Source organism: Pogonomyrmex barbatus, unplaced genomic scaffold, assembly GCF_055798465.1.
Source record: "Pogonomyrmex barbatus isolate J1 unplaced genomic scaffold, ASM5579846v1 scaffold1, whole genome shotgun sequence".
Classification (NCBI taxonomy): domain Eukaryota; kingdom Metazoa; phylum Arthropoda; class Insecta; order Hymenoptera; family Formicidae; genus Pogonomyrmex; species Pogonomyrmex barbatus.
In genome coordinates this window covers 13,884,977-13,906,540 of record NW_028297098.1, presented here as the reverse complement: position 1 = coordinate 13,906,540, position 21,564 = coordinate 13,884,977, and the positions used below count along the sequence as shown (strand labels likewise).

The window sequence follows — 21,564 nt, the reverse complement described above, 5'->3', positions numbered from 1 at the left end:
GCGGAGATATATGTAATATATGCTATGAGATAAACCTCGCCAACAGAACAAATGTAAGTGCAGATTATACTGTAAGATATCGAAATAACTGTGCAACCCGCGAAGATAAACATTATACACACCAGACAATTACAAGATGCACTGTATGAACTTTAAGATATGGATTTTCATCAAATTTCTGTTAATGTAATCGCTGATTTAATTCAATTGATAGATTTACAAAAATTCTAATTTTTTTATTCACACTTCCATTTTCTCTGATATAATCCTGTTTTTCTACGTAAATCTCTTTAGAGACGCATATATATATTTAGCTTTTTATTTAAATTTTAATACCGCTCTGATAAAGAAAAAAAATGAATAATACTCATTACAATATATATTTAGATTTTTTTTTAGTTTGTTTGATTTAAAAAATTTTTTTAATAATTTTTAATAATTAGTATTTTTATTCTTGCCTTCTTTAATCGGTATGGATTAATTGGATAAAATGTGGCAAATTAAAAAGTTACATCCTTTTTATCTAATTTTTTTAAAATTAAAAAATTAATTCTTTTGTTCATATTATTAAAATAGTATAAATATTGTTTAACTCTCGATTGAGTTAATTTTGTTAGATTAAAATAATAGTCACGATAAGCATAAATAATCATCGCCATTTATGAGATTTATTCAAGAATAATATTGCGCAATTTTTAAATGTTGAAGTAGTGATTATAATCTAAAAGGAAACTTGTTTATAAATTGCGGAATAAATAAAAAATTTTTAACAATTATACACCATTCCTATCATTTTCTCTTACTAAAGCTAATGCCTTCTGAAAAAGCAAAACCGATTTATTTTATCAGTAAATGTTAACTAACAGTAATATTATATACATTATTAATATTATAAATTCCCTGTTACATTATTAAATAAAAAATTATAATATTAATAATGTTACTGCTTTCGTATTTGAGATACATTTTTAAATTTGTAAATGTATTTTACTTACATTTTTTATTTTTGGTAATAAAATAAATTATACAATATGATATTATACAATATGATATATTCTAGAGCAGTAATTCAAGTTGCAGTATTATTGCATCCATAACATTTTCTTTTTTCTATTCTGAATCGCATTAATTATGTAACATAGAAATCGTGAACATTTTAGGTAGAAATATAACTGAAATGTGTTATGAAAGCTTTACGAAAAGAACAGTTTTGCTGCAGTATGTAAAAATTAGATCAAATATAGATTTTAGAAAAATATTAGAAATAACTTTTTATTAAAATATTTATGTAAGGTATTCAAATCGATCGATGGAATAGCAAACATTTTAGTAGTGTAATTATAAAATTTAATTAATTTATTCTGCATATTTATTTTGATGGCCTAAAAAATTATTTTCAGATATGAACTAGGCCAAATTTTCAAATACTTCAGCAGAACCACTCTTTTTACAATGCTTGGAAGATCAGAGTAATGCATGAAAACGTGAAAAATAAAAATACAAATTAAAATTTTTTTATTTTTTATTATTATTTATTTATTCTATTTAAATAAATGAATGTAACGCTTTGAATGATTTTTTTATATGTATATACCAAGAGATCGATGTTATCTCGTAAAGGCGGCAGAATATATAATAAAATTAAATTCTGGCAATTGAGTACACACAGATGTCTGCATCAATCGGATAGTCGATGGTTACCGATAGAGAGATTAACGGGTATCGGTAAAAGCCGTGCCGTAAATCTCGTGTTAAAGGGACGACTAAACAAAGTTTCCCAACCTGAAAGGATTTGCTCACGTGTTGCTGCAATATCGTGCTTTTAAATGATGCAGGAATCGAAAAACATGAACGAAAATGAACTTCGCGCACTGCTGAGTGATTTGCGGATGTCGAAGCAAAAGGGCGAGTTAGACACTGACGAGAAACTCGCGCAACAGACTGTCAAATGGCGAAATACTTTAGAGTACAGTGTTTTGGAAACATGTGCCAAGCATCACAGCGAAGAGGTAACGAATTCTTAATGATTGATTCTCCGAAATAATTTATCTTGTAAATAATATTGGCTTTAAGAAATTTAAAAATTATTTTTATTCTAATCGATCTTGCATGTCTCTCGTTGTAGTGCAGGCTGGGGATGTTAGCACTCTTGGTGGAGTCGAAAAAGAGCACGTTACGCTTCTCGTGCAAGGAACTTGATATGATTTTGTTATTTTTGAAGTACAATTTATGTGAAAAGATGGAATATGTACCCTTAATTAAGAAGGTAATAAGGAATATTGATATTGACTCTTATCGAAATCTTACTTAGATTGAATTTATTATTCTTTATAGGCTCTAAAACGGTTGAAGGATAGTCTAGCTGTTATGCAGAGACAATTGGCTCAAGAAATTAAAATGAGAAATCATTGCAAGGAACAAGATATCACTTCCGAAGCTTACGAAAATGTTTTGGCTCTATCTTATCAAACATCTGAACGAATTGAACGAGATGTGAAAGATTATATCACGTTTTTTGTAAACTTGCGTGAAATTTGCGTGAGTAATTTGTATCCAGACGCAACGTATACTCGTAGACGCTCCAGCTTACAGATACTTTTATTGATGCAAGATCTCCTTTATAATGAGTTTAAAGATGTTGAATGGAAGATATACCAAGCTAATACAATAATGCAGTGTTTACTGTTGGATACATATGAACCAAATAAGGAAATGGCATATCAAATAATAAAGACTATGAATCCAACGTTGTTGCGTTTAAATTTTGACTTGCAGATTATGTCAATAATTAAAGTTGCACTTTTCTTGGGTAATAGCATACGACCGATAGACAGTGTTACAGCTGCATATATGTTAAAAATATCCAAGCTATCCTCTTGTATAAAAAAGATATACGATATAGAAGACAATATTATAGAAGAAACAACACTGCGATTGGTATTACTGTTATATAAAAGATTGCAAGTATGTGTATATATATATATATATATGTATATATATATATATATGTGTGTATATATATATATATATATATATATATAAAATATGATATTCATTTTAATGTCATTAAAAAATAACAATATATAGAAATTACTGCCTTTATTCTTCAGGAGGCATTAAATTTGGCAAAAAAGAACATAGGTATGGCAATCATTAACAATTCTTTATACGGACATTTATTCTGCATAAAAAGTTTGCTTTCTGACTGTAATTTGAGGTAATTAAATGGAATATATATTAATAACTTTTTGAAAAAATAATTTATATGTTTCTTTTTTTCTTGATTTAGAGACGTAGGGATGAGCAAACCATGGCAAAATGCCATAGCTGATATTATATTACTGTGTTTTGAATTAAATCATACTGTTTCTGTGATAGTGAATAACTCTTCACCGGAAGGACATTTACCAATGGATTTGGAAATGTTAAACTTTAACGACGTATCATTTCCAGAGAAAGAAATAATAACGCCACAAATGGTGTTACTTTGTTCTTGGCGTACTGTTAAAGAAGTTAGCCAATTGTTTGGTCTACTTGCCACCAAGGCATCGATACAAACTGCGGAATCTCAAAATGGACTGCTAACAGAGAAGCAAGTAAGATTTGTGCATATATTTTTATTTTTAATAAAACACAAAGGCATATTATGTTAACAGATTGAGCACATAATGAAACATCTAGTCTCATTATTATGCGAAACAAAGCACAGAGGTGCATTTGAACAAGTGTACGTTGGTTTTCATCAATTATGCATGCGGTTGTGGCGGTCAACGAACAAGACTCTAAATGCACTTCCTACGCATTGGCTACACAATATTTTAATAGGTATAACGGGATTAATGCCAGGATATTCGAAATTATGTGCAACAAGGAGAAGCGCCGGTGTTCCATTTATGATTCAGGTATAGGTGGATATTTTATTAAAAACATGAATTTGTATTAAGAAAAACTTTTTAAAATAATTTTTTAAAAACAGGCAGTGTTATCTTCGGAACCAAAAATTCATAATAATTCAGAAATCTCCACATTTCATTCGGTTATGAAAATTTTATTACAATTCTCACAACTTGAAAATACAATTAATCTGTGGCAAAAAGTAAAGCACATAATGTATAAAGATACTATATTTTCCAAGTATGAACATTTAACGGAACCGTTAATAGAGAATAGGAACGATTATGATTGTACAGAAATTAAACTTGATGTAACCGAGATAAAAACTCATTCTATGAACATCCTTAGAGCTTTATTTAGGCATTCACAACTCGGAGACATGGTTAAGAATTATATCGCGGATGGTTTGATAGTTGCCTTTAGAAATTATGAAAGTAAAACATGGGCAGTAAGTAATGCTGTGTATTATATTAATGAAAATTTTTAATATTATTTTAATCATATTTATATAATAATAATAATTTCTGACATAGGAATGTAATGCGGCTACGTTACTGTTTAGTGCACTTATCATCCGAATTTTTGGTGTTCAGAGAACCAAAGATCACGTCAACTTGACAACGGATAACAAAATGACTGGAAGAATATTTTTCGAAAGATATCCCAATTTGTTGCCTTTTATTCTAAATGAATTGCGAACCTTTATATCGATTAATGATAACGTGATAAAATCAAACGTACAAGCGATTTTATTATTATTATCACGATTGTATATTAGTTACCATTTCGACAGCACTGACGTTACGTGGAAGGTAATTATAAACAATCTTTTCACTATTCGTTAGAAACGAATGATATGATGGTGGTGGGTTTCCAGATAAATGAATTTGTTAATTTGATATCACAATGCGCTAAAAGCCCTGTATATGAAACACGTAAACTTGTAGCCAGAGCATTGGTACCCTTATTAACAGAGGCTACAGTTCACAATATTGTGAAAAAGTTATTTCTAATTTTATGTACAGCACGAGATACTCGAATCTCGATGAATCTAACACATGGCTATTTGTTACAAGTAAGTAAAATTTCGGCAATTGAAAATAATGAGAAATATAATTATAGATAATTTAGATAAAATATTAAAATATAAAAAATAAAAATATTAAAATTCCTAAATTTTTTAATATAACTAAGAAATATTATGATATGTAAGCTTAAAATTATAATTCTTAATTATTGAATTATAGATATTAGAGATCTTAACAAGATTGCCATCTGTCCATGTACAGTTATCAATATCTGATGTTACAAATTTTTTAAGCTCAACAGATTGGATATTGAAAGGATTGGAGAAAAGAACTAATATGTTTAGTTGTTTTCTTGTAGCAAGTGTATATGTCGACATCATTCGTGAATTATATAATTTAAATAAAAATATGTAAGAAAGATAATTTTACAAAAGCAAAACACTATAAAATTTGACTAAAATTAAACTTTACTAATAAATATTTTTCATACTTTTAGGATTGAAAATTGTAAAGATGATATATTGTATATATTGCAAGAACATTTAATTAAGAAAGTTCTATTAAGACAAGGAGCAGGCGAGCAAATATACAAAGTATCTGTAATCAAATTCATACTTTGCGTTGGGAAAAATTCGAATTTCTTGCAAACTGTGCACAATGAGCAAAGTAAAGCGTTTATCATATATTCGCGGCTGCTGATCATGCCGGAAGCCGAAATACAAAGCATTACCTGGACCACTGTTTTTGAAGTATTGAAGAAAGAATCTAATCAATCAAGAGAATTATTAAGATCTTATGCTATTTGCGTAGCTATTGATTTTGCCAAAAATTTATATAAATATAATCCTAAATTACAAGATGCGATTTTCGATTTCTTGTATAACAGTCTGATGGATATAAATGAATGTTGTCTCTCTGACAAACGTAAAATTTGTAATTTGGTTCTTAGAGAACTACATCAACATAGTGCAAGCAATATTTATTCTCAACGTGTTAATTACTTGAGATTGCTAGGAAAATGTATGATGACATTACTTCATGAATTACAGGTTTGTTCGTAACATTAGTTATTTTAAAGATCTAATAATCTTTTCGATCTTTAGTTTTTAATTTTGATTTTATTATATTCGATATATATTTTTTTTTAATATCTGATGTAGTCTGATGAGTTTATATTAATTTTAAGGATGAACAGCTTACTATCAAACATACAGAGACTGTCTATAGAACAGTCTGTGATAATAATTGGATTAGTTCGTTACGTATGGATTTCAGATCGTCAGTTTTCGATATATTATATGGACTTTTTGAAAAAACCAATATTAGTATCGAATATTACAGTATGTGTAAATCGAGTACATAGCTAATAGAATTAAATTCATATAACAATATAAAAAAAAAACTTTATAGACCCCATTTTGGATTTGTGGACAGTACTGTTACAATTATTACTTGATGATAATGCAGACATTCGACACGAAGCGTCCAAACTGCTTTGTAGAATTAAACCATGCAACGAATTAAGATGTATACAAGAAACTTTATCGATATTCTTTCAAATCTTCGGCGAAATGGTCGCTGATAAGCACCCCGAAATAGCAATTAGCGCTCTTTTTTGCTGGAGTATTTCGTTATTTGGGGATACAGATTACGAAATGGACGAAACAGACGTAAGTGAACATGTGTACGAGTGTGATATATAATCAAAAAGCTTCATGTCATTAAAATTATAATTTGAATTTATTAATAGGTATTCAATAAATGTAGGAATTATGATGTTTTTGAACCCGTAAGGATATCGTATTTATGTTTTGATTTAGTGAAATCGATAATGCAAAAATATTCCATTAATAGACCGTTACCACCAAATGTTGTGAGATGGATAAATTATCATTTAGATAGCAATTTTCATACAATGTTTTCATCATTTAGAGGAATTGTGCGTGATTATCGGTGCGAGCCGCCGTCACTCCAAAACAAGTTGGAAGACATTTTGGATCCGACATATAAAGATAAATTATTGCAAATTTTAACATATGAAAAGTATAGGTCTTTATAATATCGGATCTCCGCATTTTGTCATATATTTGTACTTAACATTACATATTGTAAATAAATAAATTTAATAAAAGTTACATATTTTACTGTATATTTTTACTGTATCTAAAAATGAAATTTTATTGTATTAAACAATCAATGCATATAATTGATTTATTATTCCATAATAATTTCAGCAGTTTACATCTATAAAAGAGAGGACATATTTTATTTTATTATCGTATTAAACTATAGAAACCTTTTTAATGTGCTTTCCATATTTATCTTCTTTTGTATTTTCTCCATATGTTAATTAAATTTATATTCATTCCACGCAAAGTACAATTAAAAGAATCTATTATATGAAACATATATAATTAGCTTGCGAATCAAATTGCGTTTCGATATATCGTTCTTTTGCGATTTTCGAAAATTTGGCTTTTCAAATCGCACTTAGTCATGACTCAGAGTTCGTAAAATCGTATTCACGCTTCGTATTTTACATGATTCCAATAGCGAATTTCGTGCGCGAATAATTATTAGATTCATCTTGTAAAATATTCATAATGTTGAAAACGGATTGTGTACAATCAATATTGCATGTGTTGCGATTTCAATATCGGCAGTCATCTACTCTTCTACATCGGCTCTCTATATTTGTCCTCAACAAAATACAAAGGAAATGTAATTATTAGGTATATACATCGTTATTTAATAATGTTATTTATTCATCTCACAACGTTCGATGGTAACGGACTATCAATGGAATATTTTTGCATTATCGATTTCACTAAATTAAAATAATTCTGATATCCTTACAGATTCGAAATTATCATAATTCCTACATGTATTAAATACCTGATGAAAATCGAATTATAATTTGATTATAAAATATTTTGACGTTATTTTCCATTATATTTTTTTCATTTTTGAAAAAAATATCCCATACAGCACAGATGTCCAATAGATGTACTAAAGACATTTAGAAGACAAATATTCTAAAGATAAAAGGACGTTCTAAGGATATTTCTTGGATAAAGTGTGCTGTGGATTTCGAATCTCACTTCGTAGATAATCTTATATTTATTTCAACAAATCAAATTTAAAATATTTCTGCAAAATAAATTTAAATATTTCTACATTTCCAAGTCCGAAAGCGTTTGCTTTTTTTTTTTTTTCGTGAGATCCGGAAATAATATTTGTCGAAATCTCGCTGCAATTCATCTCGCATATCGTTCTCTGAAGCAACATATTTCAGAATTATTCTCCGATTAATACGTAACTGCTTTCGAAGAAGCTTGCCGCGTACGCCGCGCGGCGTCGCTACGGTGTGGCGGCGGCGCGCCGCGGCGACGTCCGAGTCGGGCCGAGCACGGCCGAGCGGGGCCGAGTCGCACGCGTATTTCGCGACGCGACGTGCTACTGTGCGACTACCCGTCGTACTCCCGTGTTTTTTTTCTATTTTTCGCGCCTCCGCGTCGTGACCGTCCGCGTTTCGCACGCGTCGATGCCCGCCGTCCGCGTCCGATCGGTGACGGCGCGTCCGCGTGCCACCTGCCGATTGTGAAAATCCCGAAAACCTAGGCATACACTCGCCCTCCCCACGCGCTCCACGCACGCACGCACGCACGCACGCACGCACGCGCGCGAGCACGCAATTTTATACATACACATACGCGCGTGTAAGACACACACGGTGGTGTACGGTGTGCCCGTGGCCGCTGGTGTTCGACAGGAGTGGAGGCATGGAGTGTGTTCAGTGCGCCCGTTTCAAATCGTCACGGGCCGTTACCTCAGCCCCGCACGCAGCAAGGTGAGTTGCGTCGTCGACGGACGGGAGATGGGAAGGAGGGCTGCGAGGAAAGACGAGAGAAAGGGTTCCCCCCCGAGAGTCGCGAATCGCATGCCGGGACGGCATGCGAGAATCATCAGCTATACGAAGTCACTCCGAGAGGACGAGAGATCTGTCTTGCTCCACTCCATTCTCCTCGTCTTCCTCTCCCTTTCTCTTTCTCTCTCTCTCTGTCTCTCTTTCCCTCTCTCCGTCTCCCCTCCTCCCTCTCTCCCCCCCGCACTCTCACTCCGCTCCGGTACCTGACCTACTTGCGCGCTAGCTGTCATCCTACGGTCGGTACTATTCTCCCCGGCTGGTCGGCCCTTCGGACCCGACTCGTGTGTTCCTCTTCGCGCGGCCCACCTCGCGCGAATCCTCCTCGTGAAGGAGAGACCGACGGGTCGAGAGGACAGCTCGCGCGGAGAGTCGCGTGAAGGGTGGACAGAGAGAGAGAGAGAGAGAGAGAGAGAGAGAGAGAGAGGGAGGGAGTGGGGAATCACACGAGATCGCGTAAGAGCCGGAAGGCACGACGACGACAACGGTGACGACGGTGACGACGGTGACGACGGTGACGACGGTGACGAGGATGAGGGGAGGAAACGAGTTTGAAAACTGGCACCGCCGGTTGATCATCGCAGCACCAGGTGATTCCCGGAGCGCGGTTATTCTCCCAAGAGAGACGGAATGCCAGACAGAGTCATCGAGCGCTCGATCGACTAACGGCGCCTTCCCGAACGCTCTTTCCTCACCTCTCGTCCCGCTCTCTTATTCTCCTTCTCTCCCCTTTCGTCCCTGGCTCGCTCTCGTCTCATCGCTCTCTTCCCTCCCTTCCCTTCTCTTCTTCTCCCTCGAGGGAGAAAGGTCATCGGTCTCGAATTCATCTTTTGTCCGCACTTCACGCGCGTAGAACGACGTTTTCTCTTTCATCTCTCTTTCCCCCCTCTGTCTCTCGCGACGAACTTCTCGGGTTTCCGTTAACGAACGTCCGCGCGAGAAATTTACGAGCGGTTCGCGGAATCGAACGCGTCGCTCCGCTCCGCTTCGCTCTGCTCCGTTCCGCGTCGCGTCGCGTCGCGTCGCGTCGCGTCGCGTCGCCGTGCGTCGTATCGACGTCACGCCGCTCGGTGTCGCGACACCGATTTTCGTACATAAATATCGCGGACCCGGCATGAATCAGCGAATCTTTTGCAACAGCTGGCTTCACATACGTTAACGCTGAAACGGCACCGTAGCTTTGTGATAAGAATTGCTCGCGATTGTTGAGCGAACATTCGTGTGGTAAACATCCTCGATTACATTCGAAATACGATATCGCAAAAATTACCGTATTAGCATTAAATAAATATTTCAGCGGATGAGAGAAAAGTAAGAAGAGAAGAGATGTATTAGTAATTCTTACTCAATTGACAATTGTAATTATTAAAGAAATGCTAGAGACAATTAATTACGAAAACAATATGGAAGTTTGGCAAAAATATTCAACTCATCTCTTATCAATTACGAATTATGTTAAATTTTCCATTCCGACATTCGCTTATTTTCATTTCTAATGTGACTCTAGAATTTATGTCACAAGCTATTTTCATCGCGTCATTCCACTTTTATATATCCTTCCGAGTTTCCTCCGTAGACTCTACTACAGTTCCACGAATTTATCGAGAAATCTTAGAACTGGAGCATGCTTTTGTAAAGGACTCGTGGTCTCTAACGATGAATAATAAAATAGCCTTTAAATCATTCGAAGGCATCTACTTCATGAAAGCGTTTCATAAAACGGTGAAACTTCGCGATCGCGATGTCTCACGCGCAACGATCTAATAAATCCGGGCCTCGAAAACACACTCGTAAACACAAAGTTTTCCAGCACAGAAAGAATTAGGGGATACGCAGTATTGATCTTACGAAAACAAAAAGGAAAAAAGAAAAGAGGAAAAAGAAAGCACGATACACGTAAATGGACGCTATCGATATCGGGTCTCTCGGTGGTCCCCGCGCCGTTGGCGGGCGCGAGCGCGATCGAAATGAAATTTGTCGCGAGGTAGCCGAAACCGACGGCACGCTCGTTCACGGGAACGTCTCTCGTATACACATTGTACGTTTCACGTGCCGCCGGCCTATTTGTTTTGCCGCGCCTGCAGCGGTAACCCGCCCCGCGGCAACGTCATTTCGACAATAACGTCGCGCGATCACGCGACCGAGCCGGACAGAAGAACGCGTAATTTATGCAAAATGCGAGCCGTGCGCCGCGCTGGCCGCTCCGCCGGCCCACGACTGCCCGCTCTCGTTTCGTGACCGCCGCTAGTTACGCAGTGACAAAACAGCGTTCTAACAACGGCAATTGACTGCCGTTACAGTTACGGTATACGGCGACCACATACGTCCTTTCAGGTATAACTGTTTTTTATTTATCCATTCTTTTTATTTACTATTAAGTAACTATTGAGTAAATTTTTAAAATAAAATAAACAATATATATATATATATTTTATAATTATATAATTTTAATTAAAAATATAATTATATATGTATAATTTATCTTGTGTTAATTATATTTTTAACTTTTTTAATTAAAATTTAATTACAATTATTCAGATTAGATCCGTGTTTATTTTTTATTTCGAACCTATTCCAAATCGAGGGTTTATTCCAACCAGTTTCCAAGCTATCATAAAAGTGTACAGTATCTTGTTTAGATATACTATATAAGGAAATTTCGTAATGCGCAGATTTCTGAGCCACAAATTAATTTGGAAACAACCTGTGATGAAACAAATAAATTGTGCAGGAACAAAATTCTAAAATTTTCAGATTTATCCTTTATTTTCTCGAAGAAAATATGGCCACCGTATACCGGCGGAAAATTTTTCCGAACATCCATCCTCCGATCCTCCTATATTTCTAATCATTATCCTGATGCAATAATCTTTATCAATTTTTTAAAATTATATTTGATAATTAGATTGAATATTTTTTATTTAATTTTTTTGTACATTATATTTGTAAATTACATTATTTGGATCAATGGTGATTTGTACATTTCCGCTTCATTTCCATTTGCGATTTCGTAATTGTAAATCGACTTCTGTTTTTTAGTCTTTTTAGATATGCGCCGTGTGTATTAAATTCCGTTAAAGGATTTTTTGTTTACGAACGGATGGAATACCAGCTACTAATTTAGCATTTCTTCGTAAAAATATTGGATTCACAGCACGGCTTTTACTCCTTTGAAACGGCGGAATCGATTATCTACGTATGTAGGACGTAGTTAAATATTGTTTTTAACTTTGTAAATTTAGAAGGAGAAATTCATATTTCAATATCTTTTTTGTATTTGAATTTTTTTTTTTTTTTTTTTTAGATTGCACTTTCCTCGCGTCTTACAACTTGATATTCCATGCAGCCTCTCGGATTTTTGAATACCGCGATACTTTTACGATCAAGACCGTCGATGAAAGTCTTCCTCGTAGTCTCGGACGAGGCTTTACTTAGAGAGCGAGTATGCGAGCGAGCCCTCGGTGATATAAAGGCCTTCTCGTAAGAGCCTCCGAGATTGCGGAGGGCTTCCGTCGCGCCTCGTATAACGCGGAAATCGTTCGAAAGTTAATTTGAAATTTATTCATGGACACAGCGGGGAACCGGAGGTCGGGGGACCGGAGATCGCCTGCATACGTCCCACGAATCCTTGGACCGATTTGAATTTTCTTCCGCGAGAAATAGTCGAGACACGTTACTTGTCACGTGTTTCTAAGTTCAAGTAAATTTTCAACATTTATTTCCATTACAAATTCATAATCTTTCAAAATGAAAATTTGAAACGAACAGCCATTTGTTGAAATTAAATTGAAAGCAAAATATTATCCCTTCACACATTTGAAGCTTAATTCGCGATAATCTTTTAAGTTGTTTTCAAATATTTTAAAATTACTAAAGCTTTGTTATGTAAATAATATACCCATGTTTTACTAACAAAAGAATTTATTTCATATTGGTCAATGAAATATTGAGTTTAATATTTATTTTATATTCTCTTTCATTTGTTACACATTTACTTCTGTTTGCACGGAGGAAAACCGTTCCCCTGATTAAATTTTCAATATTAAAAAAAAAAAATTGTTTACCCTGTCATGTATGCGTCATATAAAAAATAGAGATGCTGTTCTGTCGAAAATTACATGAATATAAAATTACATGACATAAAGAAGAGATCGTCCGACAAATTAACCACGAGTTTGCGAGAAGAGATTAGGTGACCTCACGACCGTTTAAAGTTAATTCACAGCGTGTCACATATATGTCGCATGTCACGACTCGCGAGTCACGACTTGTATTACATAGTGAACGGAATGTCGTAATTCCCAGCAAAAAAAGTTAACATTTGCCATTGATTACGTCTCTCTATCTCTCTTCCGCGCGCGCGACGAATTAATCTCTTAAAATAATTCTTTTAAACAGTGAAAGCAAATTTAAACTTTTCCCTTTGCAATTAAAATAGAAGCATTTTATAAAGAGACGGAATAATCCGAGTAAGTTTCTAACAAAGTTTTTACTTTTTTGACATCAGTACGCTTTGCATATAATAATTTAAAAAAAAAAGTGTTTCTCTCTGTTTTTTTAAATATATTTAGAAATTATCTTGAAATGTAGCTGTGTTTGAGATTTTAATTTTTTTTTTACGCTCACAGTCGTTCTCTTTTTTTTTTTTTTTTTTTTTTTTTTTTTTTTTTTTTTTTTTTTTTTTATTTGCGCTCCCTTTGTGCTCGTCATCTACTTCCTGAGGCAGCTCGCAAAGGCTGGAATTTTTCACGAGCCGACCCGTCGTCCGTGTAGTAATTGCAGAACGAGACGGGTTGCGCTCATCCACTCCCTCCATCCGGTTTTTCATTTGGCTCCTTTTAACGTCGACCTTAAAATAAACTTTGCAGCCCTGCGTGCCATCTTTCCGTGTCGCACTTTTCTTGTCTCTGCGTCGAAATGTCGGAAACTCTCAGCAAGAGACGACTTTGGCGCCGACGATAAAGTATTCACGTTAACGAAGCGGCAGAAGATTAGCGAAGGCTAAGCGGTTATTTCCACATTTTGCGCATTAAATCATAATAATCATTACGATGTTAAATTGAGTTAAAAGAAATTATATGTCGTGGAAAAACTACTATACAACATTGTAGTCTATATATAGCGTCAGAAAATGTGTCGGGCAGTTGAACAAGATAAGGCCACGGTATCTCTAGCGGCAATTCACGTAAAAAATAGGTACTTCCATCGTTCGGTGAAACCGTTTCTGCGATAACGTCGTCGTCCCTCTCTACTTTATCACCGTAGAATTCCATAATATTTCTCCAAAAAGGAAATCTCCTCCTTTTCGCAGGTCGCAGCGCGAGCTCGGGACCGATGTCACGATCGACGATGACCGTAGGAGCGTGTGAGGTCGTAACGAGATGGCGAGGATGAGCGATCCCAGCTCCCCGAGCGTCGGTATCGAGTCGATCCCTCGCAGGAAGAACGCGATAACCCGAGGAGGGAAGAAGCATAAGCGCGGGCCGCCAGATGTATTGAGCCTCCTTCGGCAGGAAGCAGAAGAAGTCGACGGGCAGAAGGAAGGGACGTCGTTGTAAGATCGAGGAGCGGCAACGGCGAATCACGAAGGACGATGGACGAGATACGCGGCTCGTCGTCGGCTCGCCGCCTCTCGCAGATTCTCGACCCGATCACACGGCTCGCCAGCGACTTCGGCTCGAACTCGGCGCCGTGCAGCCCGCGGCTGGGCGCGCGCGTGCAAGACGCGAGCGGCGGACCCGCCGCCGCCGCCGCCGCCACTGCCGCTGCCGCCGGTCAGTCGGGCCCAACCGCCGCAGCTACGGCCATCGGTGTTCCATCTTCCTCTCGAGTGGGTCCGAGCGGCGCCGGGACCGCCGGCGGTTCCAGCTCCAGCGGGCCCGACAGCCCGCGATTGTGGCCACGACAGTTCCGGCAGGCCCCGACGCCACCGCCACGGCCTAGGCACGCCGGCATTATCGTCACCACCGCCGTCAGCACCGCCAGCAGTGTCTCCACCAGCAGTGTCTCCGCGAACGTCAATAATAATAACAACAACAACAATGTGGACGCCGACGGCGGCGCGCCACCGCCGGTGGTGCACGCGAGGGACTCGCCCTACGTCAACGTGCCGAATCTGTTCTTCCACAAGGATAAGAGCTTCGCCGAGAGTGCCAGGAGCGCCGGCTACATCGAGCTTCGCGAGAAGCCCAAGTGCAGCCCGTATGACTTTACGTCCGAATCGAGCGGTCACGTGGAATATGCGGATAAGAGAACGTTCGTCACACCGGTTCAGTCCGATCTGGCCTATGACATCGGAAAAGAGCCTCTCTGTAGGGGAAGGTCGAATTACGACCCGGGCCCCTCCAGTGGTAGGGGTCACTTCGACAGAGCGTTCTCGTTCTCCGGCAGGCAACCGGAACAATTAGCCCCGCGGATATACGAATCGGGCAGATTGTTCGTCGATCCGAGGACCACATTTGCCGGTGGCAACGTCGACATGAAGAGGGAGAAATTGGACGTCCGGCCCACTTACGGCACCTCCAAGAGTTTCGACGGATATACAACGACAGTGGAGGAGCTCAATTGGCAGGAGAGGTGTCTAGAGCTGCAGCTGGAGCTGCACAGAAGCAGGAGTCAGGCGACCAGAGTGAGAGATATGCTCCGAGAAAAGGTGAGTTCATTGTTTTCATGAGAATTGACTTTTTAATTGCGCATAAAAAAAAATGACACTTTTGAAATTACTAACAAATAGGATACAAGTACATTAATAAATATATTAACATTTCCCGGAGTTTAAGTTGGGAATCGTAATACAGAAATATCAATGCCACAGTGGCTTTTCATAGTAATAAATGATTAAAGTTATGTACGCGCAACTAAAAAAATTAACTAAGAAGTTAATTGTTAATCTAATCTACAGTGTCTAAATAGTGTCAAAATGAGAATGAAGTGATAAAATAATTAACGATAGATCCAACGAGAAGGCGCGATAAGATATTACGTACATTTATCTTATTTAATCGGATTATGCGATCCATTCGTGGTCAAGGGTCGATAGTTAACGAATATGTCGTTCGGAATTTTTATCCGAACACGCGTGACGTATGTTAAACAAATTACGTCAGGCCTATGGCATGCGGCAGGGAGAGCCGAAATATATATCCCATAGTCCGTATTAGTATGCAGGATCACGCGCCCTGATTTAACGCCATCACCTTAGATAAGGCACATAGACGCATCGCGACCGTTGTTCGGCGTTCGCGACTTGTTCCCTGTCTCTTCAAAATGTACCATATCGATCATTTAGCGAAACAAGCTCCCGCGGACGACAGTTAATACGACTGCTGTATGTTTTGAGAAAATACATTCCATCCTGCATTCTCGTACGCTTCTCCACGTGAGACTCGACGCAGACGAGTTTGAAGAATTTTTCGCAAGTTTACATTTCAGAAATTTAATTTGTATTGGCACATGACTCAGAAAAGGGAAGAGGAAATTTTCAAAGACGAAAAGAATAAATTGCCTTATTTTGGAGTCGGAGAGAAAGCTTTGTTCTCGGCTTCTGTTTGATTCCCCGGATGATGTGTTCAGGTTTGTTCGTCCATTCGTTAGGCGTATACGCGACTTAACGCAAACAAACTGCCCCGCGAGAGAGAGAGAGAGAGAGAGAGAGAGAGAGAGAGAGAGAGAGAGAGAGAGAGAGAGAGAGACGGTGAGACATACGTCGGATCGCGACAGCGGAATGGACGTGTATAGAGCATACGTTGACGAGGATTCAACGTCAGACCGGAAATTATACGTCCGCCTCAGCGGACACGCCGTAATATCGCCGACGGATTTTTTTTTCTTTTTTTTTTTTTTTACGAACTTTTTCACAATACATACCGCCCGCCCTCATTCGCTTGCCCACCGCCGTTACAACGGTCGTTTTTATTTCTCACCGGTAGCAAACAGGGTCGAAGGCTAAACGACGAGTCGTATCGCGGATGCATATCCGTATCGTAACGCGCGAATGGTCCAGATGATATTATTCTTTTCCGCACATTTTTTTATAGTTGCGACACGCGCGGAGCAGATTTTACGGACAAAAGCTCGCGGTTTTCTATTACTTCTGGAGCTTGACAACGTGATGTATCGACAAAGGGGATAGTTCGCTATTCGATTGAATTTTTCAAGTTTTCTTTTTCTACGTCACTTTTATTTTGCAAAATGTCCGAATAAAAATATATAATATTGTAAAATTCGAAATAATTCTAGCAAATCTAGTAAATCTATATGTAAATTTAGATAATTCTAAATACTCTTCTTCAGCAACTTTCTAAAAAAAATTCAGTTATGCCAGAATTTTAACTGGAATATTTTAAAAACGTCGGAAAATTGATTTTTATTTATTTTTATATTACCCAGTCGGCGTATTCGATCTCGCCGTGTTTCCTCTTGCGTGTATCCTTTTGCTGAAAGCGGATGCTCTTTATATTATCGAAGCGGGGAGCTGCGTGCCCCAAGCGCGTGCAAAATTCAAGACGAAATCCTTGATGTATCTTGGGGCTATCTTTCGCACGGAAGGGATCTCAAACGGATTTACGAGTCAGGCAATAGGTTTTCCTACCCTCACGTGCGATAATCTCGTTTTGAATAGTAAACATTTCTGCAATGCAAAGCGGATTTAAAATACAATTATTTGCGTATCGACGTAAAACGCTTTTACGTAAAAATATGAAAATCTGAAATATTGAAAACTCACGATTGCACGAGTAAAAATGTAAAGCTTGGATTATAAGCAGATCTTTACCAGAATTTCAAATTTGAAGATAAATTTAAAGGTATTCCGGAGAGATTTAGAAACATTGAGGAAAAAACTGACGTCTTTTTTTTTTTTGTTTGATTTAAAATTCATTCTAGCATTCTGTCACTGTTCTGATAAAAGTAGGAATATATCGGACGGGTATCTACTGAGTAAACTCATTAAAATTACTCATTAAAATTACATTATGCCTGAGTTTGTTTAATACATGAGTTTATCTTCTTTGTTGAATGTTCTTTGCAACATGTTGCTTATCATTTATCGTTTTCCGATGTGCACGTGGCTTAATGTGACATGCGCGAGGACACGCATATTAATATATCGTACAGTTGAATGGAGAAAGGAGAGTGTATTAGAATCAATTGTAGATTATAAATAACGGCCGTACTGGACTGACCGTGACGTCTCGTTATCTAACGTACAATGCGGTACATCGGCAGGGGAGGGATATTGTCCGAGCCGTGCACATTACTCTATTCAATTCCATTTTCGAGCGACGTGTACTAACAGCTATTAAGCGTCCCCGATGTACAACATGTCCCAGATCTAGCGGTCTCTTCATTCACTCTTCATTCATTCGTACTCTTGAAGTCGATATTTTATCGGCGAAGATACCAAGCAAACACACACTCGTAAGTTTTCAATTTTCAGCATTAATTATCAATTGCAATTAACTTCAAATCTCAAGTTTAACAAGAGCGTTTTTAGCTTTTGAGAAATCTCCAGTAATACGAATAAGAAACAAAATTCTTGAAGTCGATATTTCATCAGCGAGGATACCAAGCAAATACATTCCAGTAAGTTTCCAGCAGTTTAATTATCAATTGCAATTAATTTCAAATTTTTAATTTAACAAGCGTTTTTGAAGTTTAGCTTTTGAGAAATCTACAGTAACAGATAAAAAAACAGATGAAATTTTTTTTTTGGAATGAACGTCCATTCTACATATCTATTTATCCAAAAATGTGTAGAAAGTATAATCTGTTAGATCCGGGACACCCTGTACATACGTAGCTCATATTAATATTGATTCTTCGCGTGGCATTAATGGAAGTCCTCACGCCAATAGACATACGAGTCTTCGTACGCCGATACGGATTTCAAAGGATGTCCATCAATGTCACAAAACTCGAAACATTTTTTTCTTTCACACTTATTCATAGCATAAAAACATAACGAAGTATACTACCGAGCGAAATCTAGTTTATTTTGATCCTTAAATAAAGAAGAGAAACCTCGCATTAAAGATAAAGTAACGGCATTAATAATTACGTAACATAAAATAAACCATAAAAAAATTGGTTTACCCGTTGTTGCTTTTTTAAGATAAAAAGCGATACGTTGAAAAATCTTTCCATTTTGTATCTTGTAAATTAAAATACATTCCAACGTATTGGGAAGCATGCTTTTCCAATATTCCTCGTATAAGCGGAACAATAATAATAAAACGAAATTAAAATACGGTGGAAGAATTGCTCTGTGATAATTTCATTATTCTCTCCGATGGAAACGCGTTTAATATTGGCAATCGGTTTACAATTAAACCGATCAAAAATTTATATTACGTAACATCAGTTTTCTCTCTTTTAATCGTGCGATTGATCTTCACGCTAATGAAGCTAACGAAGCTTAGTTCTTTTTTCCGAAAAATCTTATACCGCCAGTGTTATACATTGCAAAAGGGCTCTATCTTCCTTCTCCTCCTCCTTCTTCTTCTTCTTTTATAGACACATGTGCCTTTGGGGACAGAGCACCACTTTTTCTTCTTTCTCTGCAGTTTTTTTTTTTTTTTTTTTTTTTTTTTTATAAATTCTTCCTCTCTACGGAGGAGAAATCCTCCGCGTCTCGTTTGGGACATAGTACTACTTTTTTAAAAATTCTCTATATCAGGGAATACTTTCGAAAATTGACGGAAACGACCGTCTCTAGCGTAGCCGAGAAAAATGTGTGATAGAGGCGAGACAAATAAAGACGGATAGTCGACTCGTCAATGCGAACGGCGAATGCACACGCTCGAATCTCCCGGGACCGATACAAGTCAGACACCGGTTAACATTGCCGTGTGTGCGTGAAATATCTGCCATTATCTTGATTTGTTTCTGCGTCTATCTTGAGTGTGGGTACGCCATATTTCGAGCGGTTAATTCGTTAAACGCGTTGCGCCTATGGTCTTTAATTTTTTTATCCTGGATGGATTATTGATGGACTATCGATGGCCTTCGCGGTATTGTCACGGTATCGACGATGAACTAGAACCTGCAATTCGTTTCATGCTGCTTTCGATCATGAAAAATGTGTAACAGTGACATATTTAACACAAGGGCGAACGTCTCCTCAAATATCATCTTTGGTATTCGTGGGACAAAGTTCAGTACGGATTTGAAATCAGTTCACAATTTGGAAAATCAGTACTGCACTCAATCAGTTCGTTGGTTACTTCTGATTCTGGGTTAGCCTCCCAATCAACGTGATTCTACGGAAAATAAGATACATTTACGGAAACTCAATCTGATTTATATATCGTGATATTTCTTCCCTTTCTACTTTTGTCATCGGTCTATGTAAGTAATTCGATATTCTGCAGATTTTATGTTACTAAAAAAAAAAAAAGATAAATTCACTTTCAATTTTACATACTTTAAATTTCTAAATGATATTAGGAGATAGTTCTAGTTGTTGTAATATCCTTTATAGTTTACATTGATAGGTATTCCGTTACAGAGATATACAGAGACTCAAGCGTTGCGCGTTACATACCTAAATGTGTGTTTGTGTGCACGTTTGATAAAATAGATAGAGACGGAGCGAGACAGGGAATTACAATCTGCAAAGTTCTCGTAGTAACGGACGTCTGTGTCGGATAGTGCAGTGCCAAGAGCTGCGGACATTGCGCCCAATTAGTAGTTAAGCTTACGCGAAACTTCGACGAAATTCAAGTTTGGAGAATTGGCGCGGAGGATTAGGATACATACTTTACTCTGGCGCGGTAGCGACGAATCTCTCCCTGTCTTTATAGAACCATTTTACGTGTTCAAGTTTTATTAAAAATCATTCTTAAATTTAAAATCTCTAAATAAAAGCGGAGATAGACCCCAGACAGGATATCGTAAGCTTGCCGTAATAACGTTCTCAACGTCGTATTTGTAATTGCATTTCTACTGGGAGAACTCGATTGAAACCAAATATATGATACGGTTTGATAAGTAAATCCTGAGATTCAGTTTGTTACGTCAGATTTGCAACTGCGATTTAATTGAGAAACTCAGACGGATGACGGATTAAGCGAGATAGTTCTATTGTATTTCATCTTCATTTAATAAGAGATAGCGATACGCGTTTATTTAAAATCAAACTCGATGTGTAAAGACTATATCAGATCAATTTTTATTTGAAAAGTGTAAATTATTTATGTAATCTCTCTCATTTTTTCTTTCTCACATTTAAAAAATTTTTTGTTACTTTTTTTATATCCTAAGGATAATAGCGCTTATTAGTGTGTGTGTGTGTGTGTGTGTGTGTGTGTGGGGGGGGGGGGTGTTGTGTGTGTGAGATTAACTCTTATGATTGACGATTGTCAATTTATCGATTTTTACGAAACAATTATTTCACACATTTTACACAGTTCATTTAAAAGACAAAGGATAGAAATTATAAAACATTGTTTCAACATGATAATTTACATAAGTTTCAACGTGATAATCTCAGCAATGATTTTTAAGATTAAATATATTCTGTATATCGAGCTTTAAATTTTTCGCTAATGTAAATATAATTTGTTCATTATTTGTGGATTGAAAGTGCTGATTAAAATATGAGTATAATTTAATTAATGAAAAACCGTGATGTATTGATCGTTTACTAATAATACATATTTCATTAAATTTACATACTTGAAATACATTGCGTATATTATTATATGTGCAATGCTGCAT

General features: G+C 37.0%; 2 protein-coding genes across 11 annotated transcripts in view; both read left to right on the top strand.

The window, feature by feature from the left end:
- The first annotated feature begins 1,611 nt into the window (after positions 1 to 1,611).
- On the top strand, positions 1,612 to 8,100 carry THADA (Thyroid adenoma-associated protein homolog). 3 transcript variants are annotated; one of them, XM_089080144.1, is made up of 14 exons: positions 1,612 to 2,009; positions 2,126 to 2,266; positions 2,335 to 2,964; positions 3,111 to 3,217; positions 3,290 to 3,596; positions 3,657 to 3,902; positions 3,977 to 4,342; positions 4,428 to 4,706; positions 4,772 to 4,969; positions 5,142 to 5,332; positions 5,419 to 5,971; positions 6,109 to 6,262; positions 6,333 to 6,592; positions 7,911 to 8,100. In XM_089080144.1, the coding sequence occupies exons 1-14, from the start codon at positions 1,827 to 1,829 to the stop codon at positions 7,959 to 7,961; spliced, it is 3,666 nt and encodes a 1,221-aa protein (XP_088936270.1). In that variant the 5' UTR covers positions 1,612 to 1,826; the 3' UTR covers positions 7,962 to 8,100. The 3 variants fall into 3 exon arrangements, with proteins under 3 accessions (XP_088936270.1, XP_088936261.1, XP_088936267.1); XM_089080135.1 differs by lacking the exon at positions 7,911 to 8,100 and adding an exon at positions 6,673 to 7,071 and having other exon boundaries at positions 1,615 to 2,009; XM_089080141.1 differs by lacking the exon at positions 7,911 to 8,100 and adding an exon at positions 6,673 to 7,071 and having other exon boundaries at positions 1,870 to 2,009; positions 2,131 to 2,266.
- Positions 8,101 to 8,264: 164 nt separating this feature from the next.
- The window catches only part of LOC105431858 (uncharacterized protein CG43867), a 62,715-nt gene continuing 49,415 nt past the window's right edge, over positions 8,265 to 21,564 (top strand). For 2 of the 8 annotated variants that reach the window (XM_089080063.1, XM_089080057.1), the window contains exons 1-2: positions 8,284 to 8,772; positions 14,159 to 15,499. In XM_089080063.1, coding sequence (XP_088936189.1) covers positions 14,441 to 15,499 — 1,059 coding nt within the window. In that variant the 5' untranslated portion in view covers positions 8,284 to 8,772; positions 14,159 to 14,440. Of the gene's footprint in view, positions 8,773 to 8,825; positions 9,438 to 10,723; positions 11,182 to 14,158; positions 15,500 to 21,564 lie in introns of those variants that run through there. The other 6 variants (XM_089080051.1, XM_089080045.1, XM_089080032.1 and 3 more) reach the window with 6 other exon arrangements.